Source organism: Crocuta crocuta, unplaced genomic scaffold, assembly GCF_008692635.1.
Source record: "Crocuta crocuta isolate KB4526 unplaced genomic scaffold, BGI_CrCroc_1.0 scaffold143, whole genome shotgun sequence".
NCBI lineage: Eukaryota > Metazoa > Chordata > Mammalia > Carnivora > Hyaenidae > Crocuta > Crocuta crocuta.
The window spans coordinates 3,608,638-3,635,005 of NW_027529175.1; the positions used below are offsets into that span (position 1 = coordinate 3,608,638).

Genomic DNA, 26,368 nt, shown 5'->3' on the forward strand with positions numbered 1-26,368 from the left:
CTGAGGGACAAAAAAGAATGTGAGAGAGGGCTTGCGAGGCCACACGGAGAGGCAGAGGGGTCTCTTTCTCTCTCTCTGCCACGTGAGGACCAGCACAGGGCAAAGACGTGCTTGGTGGTGGGAAGTAGGTGTGTGCGCGTGCACATGCGTGCATGAGGCCAGAGCAGCGGGTGGGGCCCTGGCGGCTGTGGAAGGGGGTTGGGGGCCAGGCTGGAGTCCGTGATGCGCCCCACCTGCAGCTGAAGGTGACCCCGACATGCGTGCACCTGCAGATACCAATCCCCAGCTCTCGGGCATTTGGCTGACAGAACCCACCTTCTCACAGCTCACCGTGTACTGCAAGCCCCCCTCCCACCTGCTGAGCCTCTCCCACCTCTAGGCTTTGCACCTGCTGTTCCCTCCTCCCCTCACCCCTTTCTGCTCCCCACCTGGTGCCCTGTCACTCATTCCCAGTGGGCGAGCTGCCTCCCATACTTGGTTTAGTATTAATTACAGCATGAAAATCATCTCAGGACCCCATGACCTGATACATAAGGGCACTCAGGGGGCGTCTTGGGACCCAGAGGCCACAGATCCTTCCTCCCAGGCATTTCTGACCAGCCGGCCACAGCAGCGGCTCTCACTCAGCGCCCACAGGCTGCCGGCCTCCCACATCCTGGGCTCTGATGACGGTCCCATTTCTAGGCCAAGGATTACGCATCAACATGAGGAGAGTTCTGATAGAACACCGGGAAAGCCCCACACAAACACCCGGGCGCGATCATAACCATGGAAGGTCAGGGCTGCATGTGGACCTTTCCGGCAAGAACCCCGGGACGTGAAGACCGTAGAGCCAGGTGGGCGGTGGGTTTGTGGGGTTACCTTCCGTTCGGTCTATCGATCTCCCTGAGCGGTACGCAGGTGGAAGACGGATTTGGACACAGAACTGTCCAGTGCTGCATGAAAGCACTGTGACCGGCTGCTTCGAACGCATGGTGAGAGGCAAGTCCCCTGAAGGACACGCTGGAGCACTTGGGAGGCAAGAGAAACAGCCGGCTCCCAGGCAGGGGGAGGCACAGGGGTGCGAGGCGCCCCAGCATAGGCTGGATCGCATGCAGAGCACCGGCACGGCTGGCCGGCAGGGCAGGCGGGGCCCAGACCATGAGGGGCTGGCTGCCAGGCCGAGGAGGCAACTCCCCGAAGACCCTGCTCAGGGGGACCTCCGCTAAAGCTTGTCCCAAGTGACTGCACAGGCGACTGACCCCTTGGTGGCCAGGGAGTGGCTGAGCCAGGGGAGGGAACGCCAGCCTGTGGGATGGGACCGTCTTCCCCCTGCTAAGGCAGCCCAGGAGGTCACTAAGGACCCGGCCGAGCAGCTGGGTGGCTGCCGTGGCTCCCCACGTCCCACAAACGGGCACAAGGCGTCTCTGCCAGCCGGTCTATTTCCAGCTGTGTGCGGTTGGGACGAGGTGGGCGACGGGGAGGGTTGGGGAGCGGGCCATACACGGGGCTGGCTGGCGGCCACTGTAAACACGGGGCCAGGCCAGCTGGTGCTAGGGGAGCGGGGTCACGGTGACATCTGTCCAGATGCGGCCAGGCCCAGCAAATGTCCCGGGTGACCCCAGGCCCCAGGGAGGGCTGGGGCAGCTCCAAAGTAAGCAAGGCAGCTGGCAGAGGTGCTGCCGGTTCCGGGACGCTCATACTTGGCTGGTGCCCCTTTTTAGGCACGCGGCTCACCTCTGGTTTGGGACGTCTGTTTTGGTCGGTAGAGTATTTTTAAAGAGCCTTCACAAGACACGTATTTTTTTGTTTACTTCTCAAGAGTCCTGGCCGAGCCCTGGGCGCACAGACCGCAAACAAGATGGAGGAAAGTGCCCTGGCCCGGCCCCCGCAGCTGCGTGTTTTCTTCACTGTTTACGGGCTCGGCGTGCTCTGCCCTGGGACAGAACGGGGCTTCCTCCCCAAGCCACCAAATCAAGACTTGGTCACCGGTGGGGCTGGCCTGGGGGGGGCGGCTGACAACAGAGCTCTGCCCAGTCCCACCGGTGGGAAGGATGGCCTCGCACAGTGACGCGGTGTCTGCCCTGACCCCCAGCCGGACAGAGCGCGGGAAGGAGCAGAAGGCGGTGCTGCTCTGATGCCCACCGGGTGCTGCCCCGCTGCATTCCCACAGCCCTCTCCCCGCAGCAGGAGCAGACAGCTGGCCCCCAGAACACCGCAAGGAAGGGAGCTGGGGACCGAGCTCCATGTGTCCCCATCGCCCCTCATCTGGAACAGAGACTAGCAGGGGCCAGGTGTGGGGCTGGGGACACGGGGCGCCGTCGTCCCACAGGCTGCCAGGAGACGTCCCCAGCAGACCTCCGCAGCTCTGGGTGCACCGATGCTCTGCCCCGGGGTGGGGGGCAGGCTTGCGCACCCACCACTATCAAATCGTGCTCCCCTGACTGGTCACAGTCAAACGTCCTGCCCCGTCTCCAGCCACCTGCCACTCCTCCGCCCCCCAGACGAGCCTGTGCTGGGGAAAGAGCAGAGTCATGCGGGAGCCCTGCCGTACAGAGGCTCCTGAGGCACCGAGGGAGACCCCAGAGATGTCCCGTGAGAAGCGTGGGGGCTGTGGGCGCCCACGGAGGAGGGTGTAACTTCTGGAGGGCCTGAGGCCTGAGCTGAGTCCTGAGGGACAAGTGGGAGTCAGCCAAAAAGGCATCCGTGAAGGGCGGGGGGAAGGGCGCTTCGGGAAGAAGGAACATGGGTTTATGGACGCGGCAGGCTCTGCCCTGGGACAAGGCGCGTCAGGTGCGAGGTGCTGCGGGCAGGCCTGCTGGGGACGCCAGTTCCGGGAAACAAGACCGAGAGAGGCGGACGGGGGCATCTGGCAGAGGCCGGGAGGACCCGGCAGAGGGCTCAACTGCTGTCCCTGGGGACACGCCATGCCATCAAGTCATCGAGTGACAAGATGCTAGAGGGGAAGGGCTCTGACCCCGCGGCCAGGCTAGGGGTTCCAAGCAGTGCTCCGGCACCCCAGGGGCCCTGCAGCGGGTGCGGGGGTGCTCTGCAGAGAGCGGGGCTCTCTCTCCCGCTGGCCCTGCCTCCCATTGCAGCCAGGGCAGCGCCACCCACTGCGGGAGCCGGCCTGCAGTGAAGGGGTCTGCTGCCAGAAATCTGAGAACTACCCCTCCATTTCACATATGATGGGGGAAACAGAGGCACAGAGGGGTGGGGAGTTTTCCAGAGTCCCCAGACAAGTCCGTGGTCTGAAGAGCCAGACCTGATACACTGCCTTTCCACCCCAGCACTTCCTGGGCCCCTCTGCTCCCCCACACTCCTCCCCGTCCCCATCCTGAGCTGGTTGCAGGCTGGAGGCCACAGCAGCTCACTGCACCCGTGAAAACGCGCCTGGGTCTCAATCAATCCCCCTCCCCACGTCCCTGGTTCTATAGTGGTTTGGGGAAAGAAGGAAGCCCATTTATACAGACGCACAAGTGTCCAGTGTTTTTCTTTTTCTCGGGCCCAGAACCTCCACCAGATGAACAGCTGTATAAAGCAGGGAGGAGAAGCGGGCCTGAATCCGGCTGGTCCTAACACAGCCAGTCTCTCCAGCCAGGTGTGTTCCTATCACCTGAATGTGGGCCAGGAACCGGGAGGGGTGGGGCCCAGGTACAGAGGACAGGAGACCTTTGGCACTCACCTTAAGAAACACTGGTGTTTATGGAGTAGGGACAGTGCGAGGCTGGTTAGTTTTACATTAAAATGGCCGGCGGTTTTTTTTGTGTTTTTTTTTTTTTCCCATTTGGGCTGTTGAAGTATAAAGACAAATAAACAGAGGCAACTCGAGCCTTCTCCGTTAGGGGCTGGAGGGAGCAGCACAGTGTCTCCAGCTGTCCTCCAGGACGAGAGGGGGTGCCTTCAAAAGGGCCCAGGCAGCACGACCCTTTCATCCTGCCAGGGTCGGCCCGGGCACCACCCGGAGCATCTGGAGCCTGCGGTGACTTCCTCCCTCGTGCGCAGCTGGGCTCCCGGGCCCCGGCAGCCTCCAGGTTCCTCTCCTTTGCCTCCTTCGCCTCTGCTTGGCAGCCCGCAGGGTCACCTGCATGTCCGTCTGCCCATCGGATCCGAACGCACAGGTATCATGCCCATTTTGTAGGGAACAAAATTGTGCCCAAGAAAAGGGTGACATGTGTCCAAGGTCGCAAAATGCGTACGTGGCGCAGAGCTGGGATTGGATGCCCTGAGGGCACAGGGCCCCATGTCAGCAGACAGGGACAAGCATCCGTGCAAGAGAAGGGGAGAGCTTTCTGACCCCCGGAGGGCGGTGGGCAGTGGCTTACATGGCAGAGAGCCGTGTGGAACGCGAGGCATGGCCTCCAGCCAAGGGGCTTCACGCACAGCCCAGGGCCCAGTTCAGAAAACCATCTATTCTATCTACAAAGTGTTGTGACTTCATACACCAGCAGTAAGTGAGAATTAGGTAACTCACATCTGTTGAGACCTCGGCACATGCCAGGCACTGTGGCACGTGCCGTACAAAGCGTCATCCCTGTCCTGTAAGCACAGCTATCAGCCCCTCAGCCCCACTCTACAGATGAGGCTGCAGAGGCCCAGAGAAGTGAAGTTGCTTGCTCAAGGTCACACAGCAAGTAAATGATAGATCCAGGATTTGAAGCGAGGCAGGCTGACTGCCTGTACTCCTCGAGGACTGGGACTACGTCATCTACCTCCTAACTGTGAGCTCGGGACAAGGGCTTGTGAGATCTTTACGAAACGGACGAATGTCAAGAGCCCCAGCTTTCAGTGCCATCTAGGAGCTCTGAGTCTCACAGCCCCCCAGCCTCCAGACCTGACTACTCTACTAACTTCTGAACTTGGACACCATTTTCACTTGCATGGCTGTCACTCATCCGAAACCAAACATGGCCAAACTGATGCTCGAATCCACCCCTCCCTGCTCCAGCGTGTCTTGCCCCCAGGCTTTGCCACCCACAGACTCCAGGCAGTTGGCGGTGGTTTCGCTCTTTCCCCTCAGCTCTTACGTTGAACCCATAAGCAATTCCTGTGGGCTCTGCTTTCAAAATATATCCTGAATTCAACCACTGCTCGTCACCTCCGCCACTGGCCCCCTGCACTGAGGCACCAGCACCTCAGGCCTGGACCACCACAGGGGTCTCTGCCTCTCTCTCCCTGTAACATATTCTCTACTCAGCAGCCAGGAAGCAAATCCCTTTAAATTAAAACGTCAATCAGATTACGTCAATCCCGAGTTAAAGTGTCCCATGGCTCCCAGCTAATTTAGAATAAGATCCCAAGTCCCTTCTCAAACCTGTAAGGCCCTGCCTACCTCCTGACCTCATCTCCAGTCCCTCTCCCTCACACTCGGGCCTCCAGGCACACTGACCTGTTCCCAAACTCACCCGGCTTCTCCCCATTTCACTTGTCCTCTCCCTTCTGCCCAGAGGGACGATCCTCCCTATAATTTCCTAACGGTGGCTTCCCGCTCCTCAATGAGGCCCCCTCTGCTCAAATGTGGGTGAACCTTTGTAAGTGCCTTGACCAGTAGAGTTTGGTGGGAGTGACCTCCTAGGCCAGACTGTCAAACTTCGATGCACTCACGTCCTGCTGTCACAGACCCAGCTGCCATGCTGGGAGGAAGGCCACACCAGCCCACGTGGAAAGACATGGAGAGGCCGCCCCAAGTGATCTGGCCGACAGCCAACATCAACCACTAGACAGCAGCGGAGAAACCTCCAGATGATTCTAGACTGGCCATCAAGTCATCCTCAGCCTTTGTGACTTCTCAGCTGAGGCCCCAGTCACCGTGGAGCAGACGAGTCGCCCCGGCTGTGCCCCCTATCTGAATTCCTGACCCGTAGGATCCAAAAGCCAAATAAAATGGTATTTTGTGCCACTAAGTGTGGGGTGGGTTTTCTTTGCACGCAACAGTAACTAGGATTCTATGCTGACCTCCCTGAACTTACCGTACTGAGACTTACACGGTGGCCTGTTTACTGACCTCCCCCCTCCCCCCCACCCCCACTACGCAAGTTCAAGTGGATGTGGGTGTTGCTGTTCTTGTTCACCACTTACTGGTTTCCTCAGCGCCTGAATCCATGTCTGGCACATGGCAGGTGCTCCAGACAGTTCTGGGGAGTAAACGGATGGGCGACCACTAGGCGGAAGGCATTGGTGTCACTGCCATCACAGCCTTCTACCTGTCATTATAGTCGAGGATGTTTCTGTCTTTCTTATGATCCTAGGAGTCCCGAGAGAGCTGGCCCCTGATCTTTGCTGTGAGCCCAGCATGGAGGTCTGCTGAGTGAGAGGGCCCAGGTTATAAGGCACTTTTACAAATGTGTTTATTTTTTCATTCCACAAATATTTTTTGCAGGCCTATGATCTGCCAGACATTGCACCAGGCCCCGAGGAGGGCGGAGGGACAGAGGAGACAGCTTCTGCTTTCATGGGAAGAAGAGGGGACCCCAGCCCAGAGCCATGGCAGCGATGCAGGCAGCGTGGCCACAGGACTTCAGAGCAAAGGCAGAGGCGGGGTGGGTGTGGAGTGACGAGAAGGACCACACCAGGAACCCGCTGTGGGAAGGGTCGCAGGGGAGCAGCTGTGAACAGCAGGGACGTGCAGAAGGACTTTGCGGGTTGAAGGCCGGCTGGGCCAGGGGGTGTAGGTTGGCACAGGCTGGCACAGGTGGGAGGCGAGGGGCAAAGGCTGACGAGGGCCCTTATGAGGGGCCTCATGAGCCAGTGAGCAGATGCACTGGGTGCTGCTGTGGAAGCAATGGGAACCACGAGAGAGAGAGTTCTGGAAGAACAGGGCTCTGCACAGTCACTTGGGGTAAAACAACATCCCAAGGGAAGCTCAAGGGTGACACGAAGCTCCTACACGGGCAGCGGAGGTGGTACAGGCTTTGGCGGGAGGAGGTGCCTTTGAAGTAAACTCTGGAGCTGCGGGTCCCTCTTGCCCCCCCTCTAGTATGCCACCCACCTGCTTGGCTTGGCAGATGCTAGGATTGCTGGATGTCCTCAGTGACCCCCTAACTTGCGAGGGGTGCATACCTAACAGCCCCTGGCAGGAAGCTTCCTCCCTGAACCTGGCCAGCCTCCCAGAGCAGTTGTTGTTCGGGTACCAGGGGCAGGGGGTGGCCAGCGACTTACAGGCTTGAGCTGCCAAATGGTCCCAGCTCTGCTGGGTGGCCTTGGGCAGGTCACTTTCCCTCTCTGAGCCGTGGCTTCCTCATTCATAAAAAGGGGATACTAATGGCTTCTGCCTGTGGACGCCATGAGGACTAGGTGACAGACGGGAACACAAGATCCCGGACCACGCCGGGTGTGTGGCAGAGACTCACGCCAAGTTCTCTCATCTTGTCTCAGCGGGGCTGCCTGCCCACCACAGGCCAGGCGTAGAGTAGGTGCTCAATAAGCAGGAAGGGGAAAGTAGTGATCTGGTTAATGAAACTTTTCTGCGGAATCTGGCTACAGACGACTTGTCTTCAACAGGGGGAAAAAGTGCTGAGAAGCAAGTTCAAAATTCAAACTGTCAGCAACCTGAGAAACATATTTTTCAGTAGGTCAAGGTAAAGACTGGGGTCGAAGAAAACATCTGGCCAAGTGAACTAATGGCTTCAGAGAAAAAGGACCCTTGCGTTGCGGAGAAGGGAAAAAAATTATCCACTGCTGGTTTTAATTTAAGATGAAAAAAAAAAACCTTATTCTATTAACCTAAATATTGCTCTTATGTCCAATTGCATGGAGTTTGGAATAATATTTTTCAAACAGAACTACTGCTATTTCAAGTAATTACAATGCTAAAAGCAGGCATTTGGGGTTGAGCAAGGATCTCATCCTGGTTTCAAATCCCTCTGGTGTCATTTTCTGTTATATTTGAGAAATTCCTCAATAAAGATGTCAAATAGAGAGAGGGTTTTGCTCCCCAGAGGACAGATTTGGCCACCCTCCCAGGCAAGCCATCTCCACAAGAAAATAACCTCGTTTGCTCAGAAGAAAAGGTTCAACTGTGAAAACTCAGGCAAGAAAGGAACCCATAAGCCATCCGCCTCCTTTCTCCTAATGAGCTCCGAATGCTTCTCGTACTCTGCTCATCGGGATTTCATCCAGCCGTCATCCCCAAGGGGTTCAGTGGTTGTTGAGAGAGGAATGTTACAACTGGACAAGCCTCCTGACCCAGACTCCTGGAGACCGAAAAACAGGAGACGCAAACCAGCCTAACCATCCCCGATGGCTGGTGGGCTGGGAGCGGGGCTCACAGTGACTGACCGGAGACGGTAAGGACAGCACAAGGCAGGGAGAACCGAGAACCGTCCGACAGTTCTGTTGGCCTCCAGAACCACTGAGCACCCACCGGGGGCAGGCCCTGGGCTGGCAGCTTCACCAGTGGGAACATGATTCCCACTGAGACCAAGCAGGTAATTCAATGCCTGCTGATTGTGAGCAATAGGGCGCAGTGAGGACTGTAGCAAACAGGAAGTACACGCCCCCTCCAAAGGGGGCAGCTGCAGCGCACCATCCAGGCTTCCCTTTTGGCAAATCTCACGTGACAAAGGGGCAAATCTCGCCACACTGAGATGTGGGCAAGAGCTGCCCCTGTGCTGGGCCCCGTGCTTTGGGGGTCCCTGCTCTGCCCCTCCTGTGGCCGCAGCCCTCCCTGCAGAGTTAGGAGCCCACAGGGGGTCATGTGCACCTGCAATGCACACACACACTTCTAGACCACACTCTGGGTATTTGAGACCCTAAAATTCCCTGCTCAAGTGGCCCCTCAGAGGGACAGCTGACACTTAGGACAAGCAGTGGAAAAAGGAAAGGCGGTTTGGGAGCAAATGACCAGCACTTGCCCATGCAGGTTAGCGTGTCTTCAGGCTCCCTGCGGTGGGGGCACGCAGCCAGCCACGGAGGGGTGGGAGCAGACACCACACACACACTACTCTGACGTGAAGCTTCAGGGACTCCTAGATTCCAAACTCCAGTCTAGCCTTCCAGGTCATTAAGAAGGAGTCCTATCGGTCAAGGCAGAAGAGACTGATTATATTCCAGCTTTGAAGCTTTGTAACTTTTACATATTTCGCCCATGTGGCACCCGGGCCTCCATTTGCATTCCTGGCCAAGTTCCCAGTGCCAGGGGCTGGGTGACTGTGGCCAAGAAGGAACAAGGTTGGTAATTATGATTTTTGTGCGACATCCCTTGATTTTTAAAAGTTATTCTTATTAGATTGATTGATTTCGAAGTTTTTATTTTAATCGCCTGGTGCTCATGACGGCATGTGCATCCCTTAACCCCCCTCACCTGTTTCACCCATCCCCCACCNTTCCCTAGAGCTAAGGGTCTGTTGGTTCATCTCTCTCATTTTTTCCCCTTTGCTTATTTGTTTTGTTTCTTAAATTGCACATATGAGTGAAATCATATGGCATTTGTCCTTCTCTGACGGGCTTATTTCACTTAGCATTATACTCCCCAGCTCCACCTGTGTTGTTGCAAATGGCAAGCTTTCATTCTTTTTTTTTTTTTAAATTTTTAATGTTTTATTTATTTCTAGGAGAGAGAGAGAGAGAGAGACAGCGTGAGCAGGGGAGGGTCAGAGAGAGAGGGAGTCACAGACTGAAACAGGCTCCAGGCTCTGAGCTGGCAGTCAGCACAGAGCCCGACGCGGGGCTCGAACCCACGAACTGCGAGATCATGACCTAAGCGAAAGTCGGACGCTTAACCGACTAAGCCACCCAGACGCCCCAAGCTTTCATTGTTTTTAATGGCTGAAAGATATTCCATTGTATATATATTCTACATTTTCTTTATCCATTCATCAATTGATGGACACTTGGGCTGCTTCTGATCTTGGCTATAGTAAACAACGCTGCTATAAACACAGGAGTGCTATAAACATTAGTGCTTTTGTATTCTTTGAATATAAATAGCCAGTAGTCTGATTGCTGGATTGTAGGGGAGTTCTATATAAAAATTTCTTTTTAATGTTTGTTTATTTTTTGAGAGACAGAGAGACAGAGCATCAGCAGGGGAGGGGCAGAGAGAGGGGGGGGCACAGAATCCGAAGCAGGCTCCAGGCTCCGAGCTGTCAGCACAGAGCTCAACACGGGGCTCGAACTCACGTACTGTGAGATCATGACCTGAGCCGAAGTCAGATGCTTAACCGACTGAGCCACCGAGGTGCCCCAGGGTAGTCCTATTTTTAACTTTTGGAACCTCCACACTGTTTTCCACAGCGGCCACTCCAGTTTGCATTCCCACAAACAGGGCATGAGCATTCCTTTCTCTCCACACCCTCATCCAGCACCTGTGGTTTCTTGTGTTTTTGATTGTAGCCATTCTGACTGGTGTGAAGCGGTATCTCATTGCAGTTTTGATTTGCATTTCCCTTATGCGATGTTGAACTTCTTTTCATGTGTCTATGGCCATCTGGATATTCTCTTAGGAAAAATGTCTATTTGTGTCTTCTGCCCATTTTTTCATTAGATTACTTGATTTTTGGGTGTTGAGCTGTATAAGTTCTTTATATATTTTGGATACTAACCCTTTATCAAATATATTATTTACAAGTATCTTCTCAGGTTCTGTAGGATGACTTTTAGGTTTTTTGATTGTTTCCTTTGTTGGGCAGAAGCTTTTTATTTTGATGTAGTCCCAATAATTTATATTTGCTTTTTTCTCCCCCTTGCCCCAGGGGACCTATCTAGAAAAAAGTTGCTACGGCTGATGCCAGAGAAGTTATTGCCCATGTTCTTTTCTAGGATTTTTATGGTTTCAGGTTTCACACTTAAGTCTTTAGTCCATTTTGAATTTGTTTTTGTGTACGGTGTGAGAAAGTGGTCCGGTTTCATTTTTTTGCATATTGTGGTCCAGTTTTCCCAACACCGTTTGTTGAAGAGACGGTCTTTTGCCCACTGGCTATTCTTTCCTACTTTATCAAAGATTAATTGACCATGTAATTGCGGGTTTATATCTGGGCTTTCTATTCTGTTCTATTGATCTACGTGTCTATTCTTGTACCAGTCCCACACTGTTTTGATGACTACAGCTCTGTAATAACTTGAAGTCTGGAATTGGGATGCCTCCAGTTTTACTTTACTTTTTCAAGATCACCTTGGCTACTCGGGGTCTTTTTGGCTCCACACAAATTTTAGGATTGTTTGTTCTAACTCTGTGAAGAAGGTTGCTGGTGTTCTGATAGGGAATGCATTAACTCTGTAGGCTGCTTTGGGTAGTATAGACATTTTGGCACCATTTTTTCTTCCACTCCACGGGCAGGAATGTCTTCCCATTCTCCTGTGTTGTCTTCAATGTCTTTCATCAGTGTTTTATAGTTTTCCGAGTACAGGTCTTTCACTTCTTTGTTTAGGTTTATTCCTAGGTATCTTATTATTTTTGGTGCAACTGTAAATGGGACTGCTTTTCTAATTTCTCTTTGCTGCTTCGTTACTAGTGTATTGAAATGCTATAGGTTTCGGTAGGTTGATTTTATATCCTGCAGCCCTACTCTACAATTCGTTTATCAGTTCTAACAGTGTTTTGGTGGAGGCTTTAGGGTTTACTGTATTTAGTATCATGTCATCTGCGAATAGTGATTTGGATTTGGAGTCCTTTTATTGCTTTTTCCTGTCTGATTGCTGTAGCTAGGACTTCCAGTCCTATGTAGAATGAAAATGGTGAGAGTGGACATCCCTGTCTTGTTCCTGACCTTAGGGGAAAGGCTTTCTGTTCTTCCCCACTGAGGATGATGTTAGCTGTGGGTTTTTCATATACTGTCTTTATTGTGTGCGTGTGTGTGTGTGTGTTTAAGTTTGAAAGAGAGTAAGAGAGAGCGAACAGGAGAGAGGCAGAGAAAGAGGCAGACCCAGAATCCAAAGCAGTCTCCAGGCTCTGAGCTGTCAGCACAGAGCCCGACGCGGGGCTCAAACTCACAGACTGTGAGATCATGACCTGAGCTGAAGTCAGGTGCTCAAATGACTGAGCTACCCGGGCACCTCTGAGCTGCTGTGTTTTCATTTTCATTTGTTTCCACGTACTTTTTTCATTTCTTCTTTTATTTCCTGGTTGACCCATCCATTGTCTAGTAGCATTTTATTTAATGTCCATGTATTTGTGGTCTTTTCAGACTTTTCTCAGGTAGTTGACTCCTAGTCTCCTAGTTGTGGTCAGAAAAGATGCATGGTGTGACTTCGATCTTTGAGAATCTGCTGAGGCTTGTTTTGTGGCCTAACGTGGGATCTGTTCTGTGACATCCCTTGGTTTTTAAACAGCGACAAGGCATTCACTGATGATGGCGATGGTGATGATTACAAAAACACTGGGTGGGTAAACCACACACGCTCGCAGGCTCCAGGCGGCCTGTCTGAAACCTCCACAGTGCCGTGATGTCCATGTCCCACACCTGGGCTACGTGTGACATCTGTACGCGCAGCTCTCCACGTCTACCTTCGTATGTGACTGTCACAGTGACCTTCTGAGACAGGGATTACTAACCTGTGTGGTAGTTAGGGGCACAGGGCGTGGGGGGTCTGAGGAGCTGGTCCTATACCATGGACTCATGAATGGTGATTCCAGAACTTGAGCCTAAATCTTCCAGCTCCAAGCCCAGCTTCCTCCTGTGGCGTTCTGCATGTCAGCCGACAGCTACCTGACACACGCCAGGCACATGAGCCTCACAGCGTGTTACACACGAGGGATATGAGGCTCTGGGGGGGGTCACAGGATCAATGTGGGACTTTGCCGGTTGGAACCAAGGTCTGACTTCTCTAGAGCTGGAGTTTTGTCTTGAGAAGGAAAAAGCCCAAACAAAACAAGTGTGTTGGGAAGGTTCTGGCCTCAGCTAAAAGCAGAGAAGCAACAGAGAGAGCCTTTTCTCGGCTGCCATATGTGTGAGTTAGAGCCGTATGGAGGTGCGAGCTCTGCTCGGAGGTGGGGGCGGGGGGAGTCTTCCCAGTGCTTTAAATCAATCAGCATGAAGAGAATATGTTGTACAAATAAAAATAAACCGGCCCAGACTTTGCCGTTAGATGGAGACACTGGACGTGTGTGCCTGTCGTCGTCCAGAACCAGGGTATTTACAAACAGGGGGCTCTGCACAGGTACGAGCGCTATGACCAGAAGGGGAGTCCCAGCTCAGACCCGGGTCAGACACAGCCCGGGAGTGCGTATGGCTGGCTCTGGCCTCCACAGGCCCACACCCTGATGCAGCTCTTTCTCAAAGTCGATTAGCGGATCGATGCCCATGACGTTTTGAGTCCTCAGTGCCAGGCACTCTGCTAGATGTTCTACAGCCACGATCTCGTTCGATCCTTGCAAGATAGGGACCATGAATTCCATTTTACAGGTGAGGAAACTGAGGAGGCATGGCTGGCCAAAGGGCACACAGCTGGTAACGGGAAGAGCCAGGATCTGAGCCCAGAACTGGCAGTTCCCAAGGTCAGTCATCCTGGCCATGGGGTGCCGTCCCTTGCTATCTCACAGAGACATCAGCTCTGCCTTCATGGACTAGCCACCTACCAAAACGTACCCTTACACTGTCATCTGAAAAAGCGGCAAACGACTGGTCAAATTAAGGGCTTAGGCTTTGGGAGGATTAAACAAGGTAACACTTAGACGATACTTAACGTGGGGTCGGGCCCAGGAAACGTCCCACGGGACAGCCCCAGTCTTTGTGATCCAATTGGTGCCCTGCCGGCCTCTGCTGCCTCTGCCAGGCCTGCTGCCCACCCTGAGCCCAGCCCCCAGGGGCCCCCCACGGCCCCCTGCCCAGGCTGTGCCCTCGTCCCAGCACGTGGCCCTCCGACCTCTGCAGGACCTGTCCAATGCCACCAATGCCACCTCCTCTTTGAAGCCCCCTGACGGGTCGCCCCGCTCTCAACCCCACCCTCGCCCCATGCAGGGGCGGCTCCTCACAGGCCCCTCTGGGCTTCGGCAGTGGTCCAGGCTGCCATTTCAGCTCTGCTTTTGGGTGTAATTACGTGTTCACAGATCTGTTTCCCATAACAAGTCTGTCTAAGCTCCAGCACGCATTAAACAGAAACGGGCGGGGAGATCTACGGCTAATACACCACGGAGAGGAAAGTTCCAGAGCGCCTGGGACGCCACACTTGCTATGCCACACGCCACCCCGCCAGCTGGCAGAGGGGAAGGTCTGCCCAGCCCGTTCATCAAGCAGTGCATCGACAGCCAAAAAACATCCAAACGACCCTCTGACCCAGTAGTTCCCTTTCTGGGAAGACTTGTTAAAGGCAACAATTAAGAAAATATTTATTTACTTGTTTAGTTATTTTGAGAGAGAGCGAGAGAGAGAGAGAGCACGCATGCTAGAGTGTGCTAGTGGGGGAGGGGCAGAGAGAAGGAGAGAGAGAATCCCAAGCAGGCTTCACGCTGTCAGCACAGAGCCCGGCGGCGTGGGGCTCAACCTCACAAACCACGAGGTCATGACCTGAGCCGAGATCAAGAGTCAGACGCTTAACCGACTGAGCCATGCAGGAATGCCAAGAAAATATAAATTTAAGCCCCAAATCGCCTCTGGATTCTGGTGGTAAAAACAAGCAAACAAGATACGCACACAGTCTCAGTGTCCAAGCATAAAGGGGAAGCTGAGTCACCCAGAGCAACAGTGACGCCTGCTCGCGGATGACTTGCATGTGCTAAGTGCTGGCCACTTCACCTCACTGTGTCATTTCGTCCTTGCACACAGCCTGGTAAAGTGGGCAGCATATTTATCCCCATTTCACAGTGGGGAAGACTGAGGCTCAGCAGCTGTGACCATAGTGACGGCGGCCAGAATGGAGAACTCTGTGCCGGGCTTCTCAGCATCCAGACATGATCTCAGCTACTGCTTACCAGAGCCTGGGAGGAAGCTGCTCTTCACAGCCCCCTTTATCAAGCAGTGACTGAGACCCAGAGACGTTAATGTATCCACAGCCATGCTCCTGTCCAGTTCATGGTCTTACTTCCCAGCTCTAGCTATCGTGCCCTGTGTCAATTCAGCAGCCGGAAGCAGAGGAGGGCCTGGGGGGCAGGCACACCTGCTTCGGGACCCTGTGCTTCCTACCATGACGGTGCTCCTGCTGCAGACTGCAAGCCACCTCTGCGATGGCTTGAACCATGTCCCCAAAAGATGCTGAGGTCCTAAAGGTCAGTCTCTGTGCATCCGTAATGGAGACAGGCTCTTTGCAGATGAGGTCACGTGAACATGACTGTGTCCGTATAAAACAGGGAGGCTTGGACACAGAGACAGACACGCATGGAGCAAAGGGAATGTGCAAACACGGGGAGGCCATGACCGACTAGCACAGGAGGTCTGAAGCTACCAGAAGCGAGGACAGAGGCCTGGAGCACACTCTCCCTGGAGGCCGTCAGAAGGAGCCAACTCTGCCAACAGCCTGACTTCGGACTCCTGGCCTCCAGCCTGCGAGAGGACACATTTCTGTCGTCTGGGCCACTCAGCGTGTCACATTGTTACGTGTACCCCCAGATTATGAGGCAACCGCAAAACGGCGAGGACAGGGGCCAGGCTGAGAATACCGAGGTGCACGTGATGTGAAAGGGCCCCGCTGACTGCCACCACCGGAAATCACAGCTGGGTGCAGAGAAGGCTGCAGGCAAGCGCACCAGCACGACCACGCTGTTTTCCAATTCTGTTCTCCTCCACTTCCCCAATTTTATCCAGCAAGCCTGCGGTACTCTTGCAACTGGCTCAAATGTATGCATTTGAGCCAGGAGGATCTGGAGATAGAGCCGAATCCTTGTAACGGGCTGAACCGTGTCCCCCAAATCCATATGTTGAAGCCCTAACCCCCACCCACCTGCACCTCAACCTCAGAACGTGACCTATCTGGAGAGGTAGCCTTTCAAGTGGTAAGTGAGTTACAAATGGGTTGTTAAGATAGGCCCCACTCAGGTAAGACCGTGCCCTGAGAAGAAGAGGAGATGAGGACACACAGAAAAGAGAGAGACACAGACAGACAGAAACCAGCCCCGCGTACGCACAGAGAGGTGACTGTGTGAACACACAGCAAGTGGGTGGCTGTCTGCCAGCCAAGGAGAGAGGCCTCAGAAAACCCAAACCTGCCAGCGTCTTGACCTCGGACTTCCAACCTCCGGCACGGCAGGGAAAGAAATTGCTGCTGTTTAAGCCTACCGGTCTGTACTGTTTTGTTCTGGCGGCCGCAGCAAAGGAATAGCAGGAAGCAGAGCGGGGCGAGCCTCCTCACAGCCCCCGGCACAGCAGGCTGGAGCCGAGGAGCAGGCAGGGCGGGCCACGCACGCGGGGCATGGCGGCGTCACTCACCCAGACAGTTGTGTCCGTCGTGGGCCAGCGTGAAGCCGTCGAAGCAGGTGCACCTGTAGTTCCCGGGGATGTTGATGCACTCGTGCACACAGCCCCCGTTGTAGTAGTCATTCTCACACTCGTCGATGTCTGCAAAACGAGGAGAGGGATCAGAGGAAGGGCCTGGGGGTCCTCTCTCCCCACTACCACCAAAGCGCCCAGGGCATGACCGGTTCGGGGATGACTCAATAGGTATTCACTAAAATCCCTCCTGGGGGCTGGGGAGCCGCAGACGACAAAGATTAAGTCTTGGCGGTGCAGTGAGGCCCGCGACCTCCTTACGGGGTGGAGCCACGTGCCAAGGCACGTGTGGGCTGCCTTCACCATAGCGAAGCAGGCCTGAGTCACACCCAGTGCTCCCTGAGTCCCTCAAAAGCCTCCCAATCATAGCTGCATGTGGGGACCCTGTTTAAAAAGCCCCCCACTTGGCTCTCTTCAGCCTATTTGAAGTCCTCGCAGAGACAGAGAGCTCATTACGTGTGAAGCAGGGAGCACTGAATACAATGAACTGTGCGTGCAGCCAAAAGCCTAGCGTCTGCAATGAGCAAAGTCTATACACTCCACCCAAACGGTTGCCTTCCCCAGCAGTGGCTGAAGCCTAAATTTCCACGCTCCGGTTTCCTTGTTATGACAAAGGCTTCTGTCTCATACACGATGGCCAACAGCCTCTGTAAAGGTCACCCTTTTTGCTGTTTTAAGTCTTTTTCAACATTTCCCATCAGGGGTCAAAGGGCTATCAGTTCTGGAGTTCCAGAGAGATTTGAGAGACCTCGGAAAAGAATAGGAACGCGCCTCGTTATCATTCAACGGGCAGCTTCTATCCCTGAGTCCTGCCGGCAACGCCGTCTGTCATTACCTCTTCACACCGCCCAGTAACTCGGGAAGGAGACACCGTTAACCTTATTCCAACTTTACACGGGCACTAAAGAAAGCGGGGCACAGGGAGGCCAGACCCCTGCCCCAGGTCACACACCCACAAGCAGACTGGAACCAGGGAGCCTGGCCCGGGAGCTCCAGGGAGCACGAACCCATCGCACCTCTGGGAGTGGCGAGCAGGGGGCGCCAGGGCCCAGGCAGAGCCACCAGCATCGCCGGGGGGTGGGGGGTGGGGGGCGCCTACTCCTCTCCCAGCCCTGCCTGGGCTTCGGCAACCCCTGCCCAATTACTCCCTGGGCTCGGAGTCTCAGCCCGCACCCACCCTGACCTCCACAGGCAACACAGGAAGGCCTGGAAAAAGAAGCCGGAAGTGCCCCACAGGGCAACCGGAAGTACTGCCCTCAGGGGAACCGGAAGTGCCCGAGCTAAGGAGAACCGGAAGTGTCTCGCAGGAAAAATCCGTCCCTCCCCTCCGGGGTCAAAGAGGGGGATTGGAAGCCAGGTTTTGGCTGTGAAAGCCGGCTCATTGAAGAGAGGGTTCTGAAGGCAAGCCTGGCCGCTCCCTCAAAAGCCTGGCATAGAGAGACGCCCAGATCCAGGCTCTCTCCATAGTGGTCCTGAGGGTGGAGCTGCGCACAGTGGAGGAAAGCCATGGGGGCTAATTGGAGTTCCCAGGTAGGAATGTCCATCTGGAAGACAGAGGCTCTCTTAGGAAGTAGTGAGCTCTCTAACTCAGGAGATGACCAAGCACTGTCTAGACGTCTGCCAGTGATGTTGGCAGCAGATGGGATAACTTCAGTGAAAATGGCAGCACGAAAATGCCAGAAAACAGAGCCTAGGCTGTGCAGTCCGCTTCTGGTGCCCACCCATCCGGCCGTGATATGGGGGAATAACAAAGGAGCTTGGATCTCTAAAGGTGCAAGAGACAGGAGCTTGGACCCAAACCGCCTGCCGTGGCCATCAGCATCAGCTGGGAAGCTGACTCAGTTCTGCAAGTCATTTGGATCGATCTTAATCATTATATTTAATGCACCAAGACATTTTAAATACCATTGAAGGAAGAGATAAGATTTTATGTTTGAAAGGGCACATGGGTTTATAAAGACTGAGATAATGATTACTTCTCATTCTCTGCAGCCCTGACATTTTACCAGAGCCCCAGATAAACCAATCCGACCGCCTTTGCCCCTGAATCTCCCAGACACTCCAAAGGCAGCATGGCCTGATTTCAATTCATCGACCTGAACTTCCCAAGGGTTCCCTGTCCCTGTGAATATCGTTATCCTTCTACCTTTCCACCAACATCGAATCAGCTTCCAAAGCATGTTTTTTCTACATCCTTAACATGGTTGCAGTCTGCCTGTGGGTCACCCATTCCATCGCCTGCTCGGAATCGGCATCATCTCTCATCTGATCGGAACCAGCAGCTCCCAAACCATTCCCTTCCTCCTTTCCTTCAGGTAAACAGTGACCCAGGAGAAGATGGCCTGGTCCCAGCAATGGGGACACAGTACCTGTAGCAGCAGCTATTGGTTCCAGGCTGGGCATGTGACTTACGCTGGAAGAATCAGATTGAGTGGAAGGACTTCTCCCCCATGCATGGGTAAAAGAATTCCCTCTGTCTCTCACGTTGTACCTCAGAAGGAAGTGTGCAGATTTTTACTCCTGAAACATACACTAACTCCTTTAATTTTCATAGCAACCCTCTGGAGTGGGAATTTTAACTTCATTTTAAGGTAGAGCAAATTAAAGTGCAGAGAGGCTAGGTAATTGCTCAAGGTCACACAGTACATGGCAGGGCAAGGATCAGAACGAAGGTCTTTCTGTCTGAAAAGCCCGTGTTCTTGCTAATAAGTTAGAATGCCCGTGACATGCAGGGCATTGGCAAATTACTTTGTACACATCATTTCATCCTTGGCACCTCTGCACGGTGTGCTGTGAGAATGTTATCTAATGATCTAATAGACCTATTTGTCCATCCTTCTGTTTGTCTATTCATTCTAAAATCTACTCATCTAAATATTTATTCAGCAGATCACCCTCCCATTCATCCAATTATCTATTATTCACCCATCCAATTGTGCATCCACATATCTGCCCATGTATCCAAATATGCATCCATCCATCTAAATATTAGGATGCACGTGCATCCTTAACACCTAAACTTCCGTCCTTCCAGCATCCATCCATTCACTCATCCATCTACCCAAGTGTCTAACCAACTATCCATCTGTTCATTGATCTAAAAATCCATCTCTCCGCACGTGCACACACACGCCACCCTTACCCACTCTTCCATTGTCCAGCCATTCACACACACATCCATTTACGTATATATTCATCCACGGCCCCGTAAGTTTCTTCAAACACGATCCATCTAAACAGCTGATGAAATACCTACAATAAGATTTTCAAAAAGAATAAGATGTTAGGAAGGAGGAGGAGGAGGAGGAGAAATAATGAGGGTCGTAGAGTAAGAGAAAGCTGGTGAAAGCCTGCAAAAACACGTCTGGTAATTTCCAGCACGATTTCAAACAGTTGGCTACAAATACGGCCCTGAGCATCCTGGACACCAAAGCAAAGAAGGAAACATGATCAGTTAGAGTCCCCACATCCATAAAATGCAATGAAACCGGCTCTTTCAATGGTGGTAAGAGCTAAAGAAAAACGTCTCTTACCCTGGCTACTATAATCATATGCCCCGATTTGCATGGCATAGTCCCAGTTTATGCTGGAATTACTAAGAACCCACTTTTCACCCTCAAAATAATAAACTATTTGGTCACCATACCCATAACGCATTATAAAGAGATTGTTGAATAATCAGTAGAAAAACTCCAGCCTTTCTCTTCCTGTGACACCGTATAGTATTGGCCACAGTCGATGCCACTTGGGCGAAAGAATGCAGGCATGTTCACTGCTCACCCTCTTCCCTTAATTTATCTCCAAAGGACCCCCACATCCAAGCATCTCTTAGAACTATCAGCTCCTCCCCAATCCCCGGGCCTGAAGTGCTACCACAGGCTTCTGAGGCCAGCCTGCAATCTCTGCTCACAAATGAACCACCCCCTCCCCTGAAGTCTGTGTCTGCGCGGTGAATTTTTGTTTTTTATAATCATGTGAGAGGCACCTGGGGGGCTCAGTTGGTTAAGAGCTCAGGTCGTGTTCTCATGGTTTATGAGTTCGAGCCCCATGTCAGGCTATGTGCTGACAGCTCAGAGCCTGGAGCCTGCTTCAGATTTTGTCTCCCTCTCTCTCTCTGCCTCTCCCCTCCTCACACTCTGTCTCTCTCTCTCAAAAACAAATATTTAAAAAAAAATCATGTGACCCTCCTCCTTTAATACTTAAGAAATAAACACACAAACAAATCATCTAAACTAATCCCTGCTGAAGCAAGTGGATTTATTACTGTAAACAACATATCCCTGAGCCACCAGCCCTGGAAGGGGCCCCCCAGGCCTCCGAGATGCCCATCAGACTCTGACCACTTTTTTTTTTTTTTTAATTTATTTCTAGGAGAGAGAGAGAGACAGTGTGAGCAGGGGAGGGTCAGAGAGAGAGGGAGTCACAGACTGAAACAGGCTCCAGGCTCTGAGCTGGCAGTCAGCACAGAGCCCGACGCGGGGCTCGAACCCACGAACCGCGAGATCATGACCTAAGCGAAAGTCGGACGCTTAACTGACTAAGCCACCCAGGCGCCCCATGACTCTGACCACTTTTTAAGAACTATTCAAGCCAGAGGACAAGGGCGCCTGGGGCGGGGGGGGGGGGGTCAGTCAGTTAAGCGTCTGACTCTTGGTATCGGCCCAGGTCGTGGTCTCACAGTTTGTGGGATCAAGCCCTTCATCGGGCTCTGTGCTGGCGGCGCAGAGCCTGCTTGGGACTCTCCCTCTCAAAATAAATAAATATGCTTGAAAAAGAAAAAGCCAGAGAATGAGAAAGAGGCAGACAGGGCAGGGAGAGGGCGAAGGAATGGAGGAGGACAGAGCCAAGCTCTCTGGATGTTTATTCTGAAAGGACTACTGTGGGTTGAACTATGGCATTCCAGAAGATGTTCTGGCGCCCTAACCCCCAGTATCTGTGGATGCGGCCTGATTTGGAAATGGGATCTTTGCAGATGAGCAAGTTAAGATGAGCTCATACTGGAGTAGGACGGGCCCTAATCTAATGACTGGTGTCCTTATAAGAAGAGGGGACTTTGGATACACAGACAGGATGTTAGAACAAAGAGGAGAAGACAGAGAAACGCAGACGCGCAGAAGGAAGGCGGCCACGTGACCACCGGGCAGAGACTGGAGGGCGGAGGCTGGGCGACGGCCCATATTAGCGCTACTCCCATTTTGCTGCCGTGGAGGCCGAGGCACAGCGTGGCTGCCCGCCTTGTCCCCGCGCCCCTAGCCCGTGGCTGTGTTCAAAGGCATTCGCTGTACCTGTGGGAGCCATATCTTCAGGGCATGAGAGGAAGGCTTTTTAAAAAGTGCTTCATGCTCCAAAAAGTTACTAAGGAGAAAAGTGGGAAGGAGATGTCACACGCATCATTGTTTGTATTTCCCAGGGGTATACCTGGCCTTGAGGCTGAGGCGTGGCAAGGGGAAGGGTCACGCGAGCAGGAACAGAGGATGAAAGATCTGACCCCAGCGCTCACCCTGACTGACGATGCTCCTTCTCCAGCTTGCATTTCCTTTAAATAAGTTTTTTTAAAAAATACTTATTTTTGAGAGAGAGACAGAATGTGAGCAGGAGAGGGGCAGAGAGAGAGGGAGACACAGACTCTGAAGCAGGCTCCAGGCTCTGAGCCATCAGCACAGAACCCGATGCGGGGCTCGAACTCACGAACCCCGAGATCACACCCTGAGCCGAAGTTAGATGCTTAACTGACTGAGCCACCAAAGCGCCCCGCATTTTCTTTCTTTAATGAAAATTCAATCCTCAACAGAAAATCGCTCCCAATGTCTAACAGGGCAGAGTGAAGCGGCACAGGAGCTGCTCATTATGGGATTTTTTTTTTTAATATTTTTTATTTATTTCTAGGAGAGAGAGAGAGACAGCGTGAGCAGGGGAGGGTCAGAGAGAGAGGGAGTCACAGACTGAAACAGGCTCCAGGCTCTGAGCTGGCAGTCAGCACAGAGCCCGACGCGGGGCCCGAACCCACGAACCGCGAGATCATGACCTAAGCGAAAGTCGGACGCTTAACTGACTAAGCCACCCAGGCGCCCCATTATGGGATTTTTAAAAGGACACAAAGTTCCGTTTTTCCTGCATTAAAATGGCAGCGTGCACACATGGTCCCACAGCCGTGGTTCTGTGCCAGCTACACTGGTTTGGAGCTCGGATGGGAAGAGTGTAGTGTTTTTCTGTTTTGTTTTTTTCATTTAATTCAAAATTGATTCTTGCTGTCCCATAAAATATAGATTTATTCGGTGGTGCCTAAAAGATTGTATTGCAATGAGTCAGGGCTCCTCGTTTTATTTGAATACTATTTCAGGCCATTTTTCCTAAAGATCAGGACTGACTGGAAAGGTTCTCGAAATGAGGATTTTTAAAAGCGCCCTGCTCTCCACTCTCAGAGATCATTACTGAAAAACGCCTTCTCATTCCCCCTTGAAATTGGCTTTTTTTTTTTTTTCCTTCCCTTGACATTCCTTGCAGGCAGCGGAGACCAAATGCTCTAACAAAGATCCCTTCCCTGGCGGGGTGTTAGCACGTCTTCTCCTTTGTCTGGGCGCTTTGGGAAAAGCCACGCACCCCTCCGATCAGGCAACCGTTCTGGGGGAGATGTATGGCTTAGGAAGTTGAGTCCTTATTGGTGAATAAATCTTAATCCGGTTTGTTGGCTAATTACGCTCGAGGGAAGGTAGTTTTGCAGGGCCGCCGAGCAGGAAGGATTAAGCCTCCTGTCTCCTGTGGCACCGGGTTAAGCTCCGGGCTTGTAATGACTGAGTAATGAGACCCGGCTCTCTGTGGACCCCTGGCATCCATTGATCAGGTTTCCCTGCCGTGGAGGCAATGCCAGAAGTGGGCCCAGCAGTTAATTATGGGAAAGGTCAAAGGTCATGCAAAACCAACACAGATCTATATACTTTTTCATTCCTAACTGCACACAATGACCGTGGCTCAGCTGGAGGGGTGGGAAGGCCCCCTACCTCCCCCCTCCCCGGTCCAAGGCGACCATGGGGTTCTAGCTGCTTGCCGGCCACCCCCAGCGGCTGGGGTAGCTTCAGGCCACCACCCTTTTGCTCATGCTGTTCCCGAGCCTGGGGCTCCCTCCTCTCCATGGGACACCTGTGAGCCCCGGCACCATCCCCCACCTGCAGCCTCGACTGATCCGCCAGCAGATGGGACTCCTCCTCACCCTCCAGGCCCCCGAGCCCTGTGCAGGGAGTCTACGACTACTCGTGTCTGCTGTGCCTCTGTCCTTTGGGCTGAGTTCCAGGGGGCGAGAACTGGGTCCCGTTCAGTGTAAGCCTCAGAAGTAGCGCGTGCTCAACAAAAGTCTGCCGAGCACCGAACAGGCGGACAGTTGGCCTGAGGGTAGCTTCCGCTGACGGAGCCCCACGAGGTGTGAGCGGCAGGCAGAGGCCCTTCACGCATGCCCACGCTGAGGGGTGCATACCAACATCTTTGTGTAGTAGCAGTGGAAACCCAGCTTGGGGATATCTCCCTGCCCCAGATCACACCCAGTGAGCCAGGCCACTTGACCTCAGAGCTAATGCCGTCTAAGTCACGAAGGAGCACGTTTCCTAAGATTCCATTTGTATGAAGTCTCCAGAGAAGGCAGGTCTATGGAGACAGAGAGTAGATTAGTGGTTTTCCTGGGGCGGGGGGGCTGGGGAGAGGTGGCTAAGGGGTGCAGGGCTCCTTTCTGGGGTGACAAGAAGGTCCTGAAGTTGACTGTGGTAATAGGTACACAATTCTGGAAACGCACTAAAAGGCCCTGAACTGTATGTGCACTTTAAATGAATGAATTGCACAGTATGTGAATTGTATCTCAATAAAGTTGTTTGCAATTAAAGATTTTTTTCATGTTTATTAATTAAAAATTTTTTAATGTTTATTTATTTTTGAGAGACAGAGTGCTAGCAGGGGAGGGGCAGAGAGAGGAGGAGACACAGAATCTGAAGCAAGCTCCAGGCTCCGAGATGTCAGCACAGAGCCCGACGCAGGGCTCGAACCCACGAACTATGAGATCATGTCCTGAGCCAAAGTCGCATGCCTAACTGACTGAGCCCCCCGGGAGCCCCTGCTTACAATTTTTAAAACATTAATGCCGTCATTGCGGTCATCTGTTGTGCTGGCCGGGTCACTGGGGCTCTGCCTGGACACAGGGACACCGGAAGGAAGTCCTCCTGAACCAGCCTCAAATACCGCCTGCCTGGGGTGGGCTCACAGTGGGTGTGCGGCTCCCAGGCCCTAGGAGGAATTTTCCTACCAAACCGAAGGACAAGGGGCAGTGGATTATTCCCTTTCTCCTCCCAAAACAGCCCAAACCCTTTGCCGGGGGTCCTTCCCAGGCTCTGACATCAAGCCTAAAGGATACGGAACCTGCTCAAGGGAAAGCTGATCTGTCGGAATGTTCATATGGAAGTGAGGAGGGGCCCCAGTCGGCCCAGAGTTGAGGCCCCTGCCACCCCCCTTTGCCAATTATCATTATTATTTTTTAATTTTTTAGTGTTTATTTATTTTTGATAGACAGAGAGAACACAAGGTGGGGGTAAAAGGAGAGCGAGAGGGAGACACAGAATCCGAAGCAGGCTCCAGGCTCCGAGCTGTCAGCGCAGAGCCCAATGCAGGGCTTGAACTTACGAACCATGAGATCATGCCCTGAGCTGAAGTTGGACGCTTAACCGACTGAGCCACCCAGGCACCCCTCCCCTCTGCCAATTAGAAGCATGGTCATTCTCCTGTCCCCTTAGCAAAAGCCAGAGAAGAAGCCCTAACCCCCACGCTGGCGGCTCTGCGGGGCTGCTGCACGGGTCCAGCCACCTCTGAACTCAACAGGATGATAATCAGAAGGGTGTAGCTGCCAGAACGCCGGAGCCGCGCTCAGAAGGGGTAAGCCAGCACCCTAGGGCCCCTCTGATGCACCCACTGGACTTCATAAAGGGCTAACGGAGCCCAGAGAGGGGAACTGAAGGGCTAATCTTATCAGCAAGTCAGGGGCTGACAGCGACTTGAACTCAAGACTCTGACCTCAGAGGCTCAGGCAGCAGGCAGACCCGCACTGGCCGGGCACAGCTGGCTTTCCTTCTTTCTCTCCAAGCCCCCACTGGGGTTTCTCTCCAACGCAAACAGCAATAGCAGCGGCAACCCCGCACCAAACACCACCTTAACTGCAAGCGGCTCACCCCTCACCATAGCCCAAGCCGGGAGGCTTAACTTCCCTTATCGCAGGAAAAGAAACTGAGGCTCAGAGGGCTTAGGTGACTTGCCTACGATCACCCAGCTAGGAAGGGGCAAAGCCAGCGCTGGAACTCAGGCAGGCTGGCCTCCTAACCTTCACACAGTCACCTGGAGAATTTCCCAGTCTCAGTGACCGAGGAGGTTGGGGCGCATGGTCCTGGCTAAGGATCAAGCCGCCTCCCTGCCTCCTTCTCCCTCCCCAGGCTGGCCCCCCACCCCCAACCCGGACCCTGGCACAAGTTGCCGCCAGCCTGACGAAGGACAGTGACCCAGGCACAGAAGGGCCCATCTCGTATGAGGAGAGCCTCACCCCCACCAGCACAGCGGCCAGCCCAGGCCCGTCTACGGGGCTGCCAGGGGGAAGGACAGGGCACTAACAGTCCGGCTCCAGCCCATCTGCCAGCCCCAGAGACTAAGCCGGCAGTAGGTGCCCCTGTGGCAAGGAGCACCCTGAAGAAGCTGCTGCTGCTACGGGGGTCCGAAGGGACCTGGGCTCTCCCAGCTCTGCCCCTGAACTTTGCAGTCAGCCCACAGACCTGCCCAAGGTCACACAGGGCCGGTATCCAGTTCTCCACGGACCCATGCCCGGTTCTACTCCCCTTGACATGAGGGGCAGGAGCCCCAGACGGAAGGATGGCGGCTCCCGGAGAACATACACTCTGGAGGCTGGAAGGGAGCAGGAAGTGATCAATACCAGCGGCCGCTGTTGGCCAGGCCGGAGTCCAAGCCGGCTGCCTGGGGTTTTAAATTCTCTCCTGCAAGGGCTGCAGCCCTGGCCC

The 26,368-nt window shown here is 53.5% G+C and overlaps 1 protein-coding gene across 1 annotated transcript in view; it reads right to left on the reverse strand.

The window, feature by feature from the left end:
- Positions 1–26,368, reverse strand: part of SCUBE1 (signal peptide, CUB domain and EGF like domain containing 1) — a 140,939-nt gene that overhangs the window by 93,780 nt on the left and 20,791 nt on the right. The window contains exon 3 of the mRNA XM_077757892.1: positions 16,275–16,403. Within this exon, the coding sequence (XP_077614018.1) occupies positions 16,275–16,403 (129 nt within the window). The remainder of the gene's footprint in view (positions 1–16,274; positions 16,404–26,368) is intronic.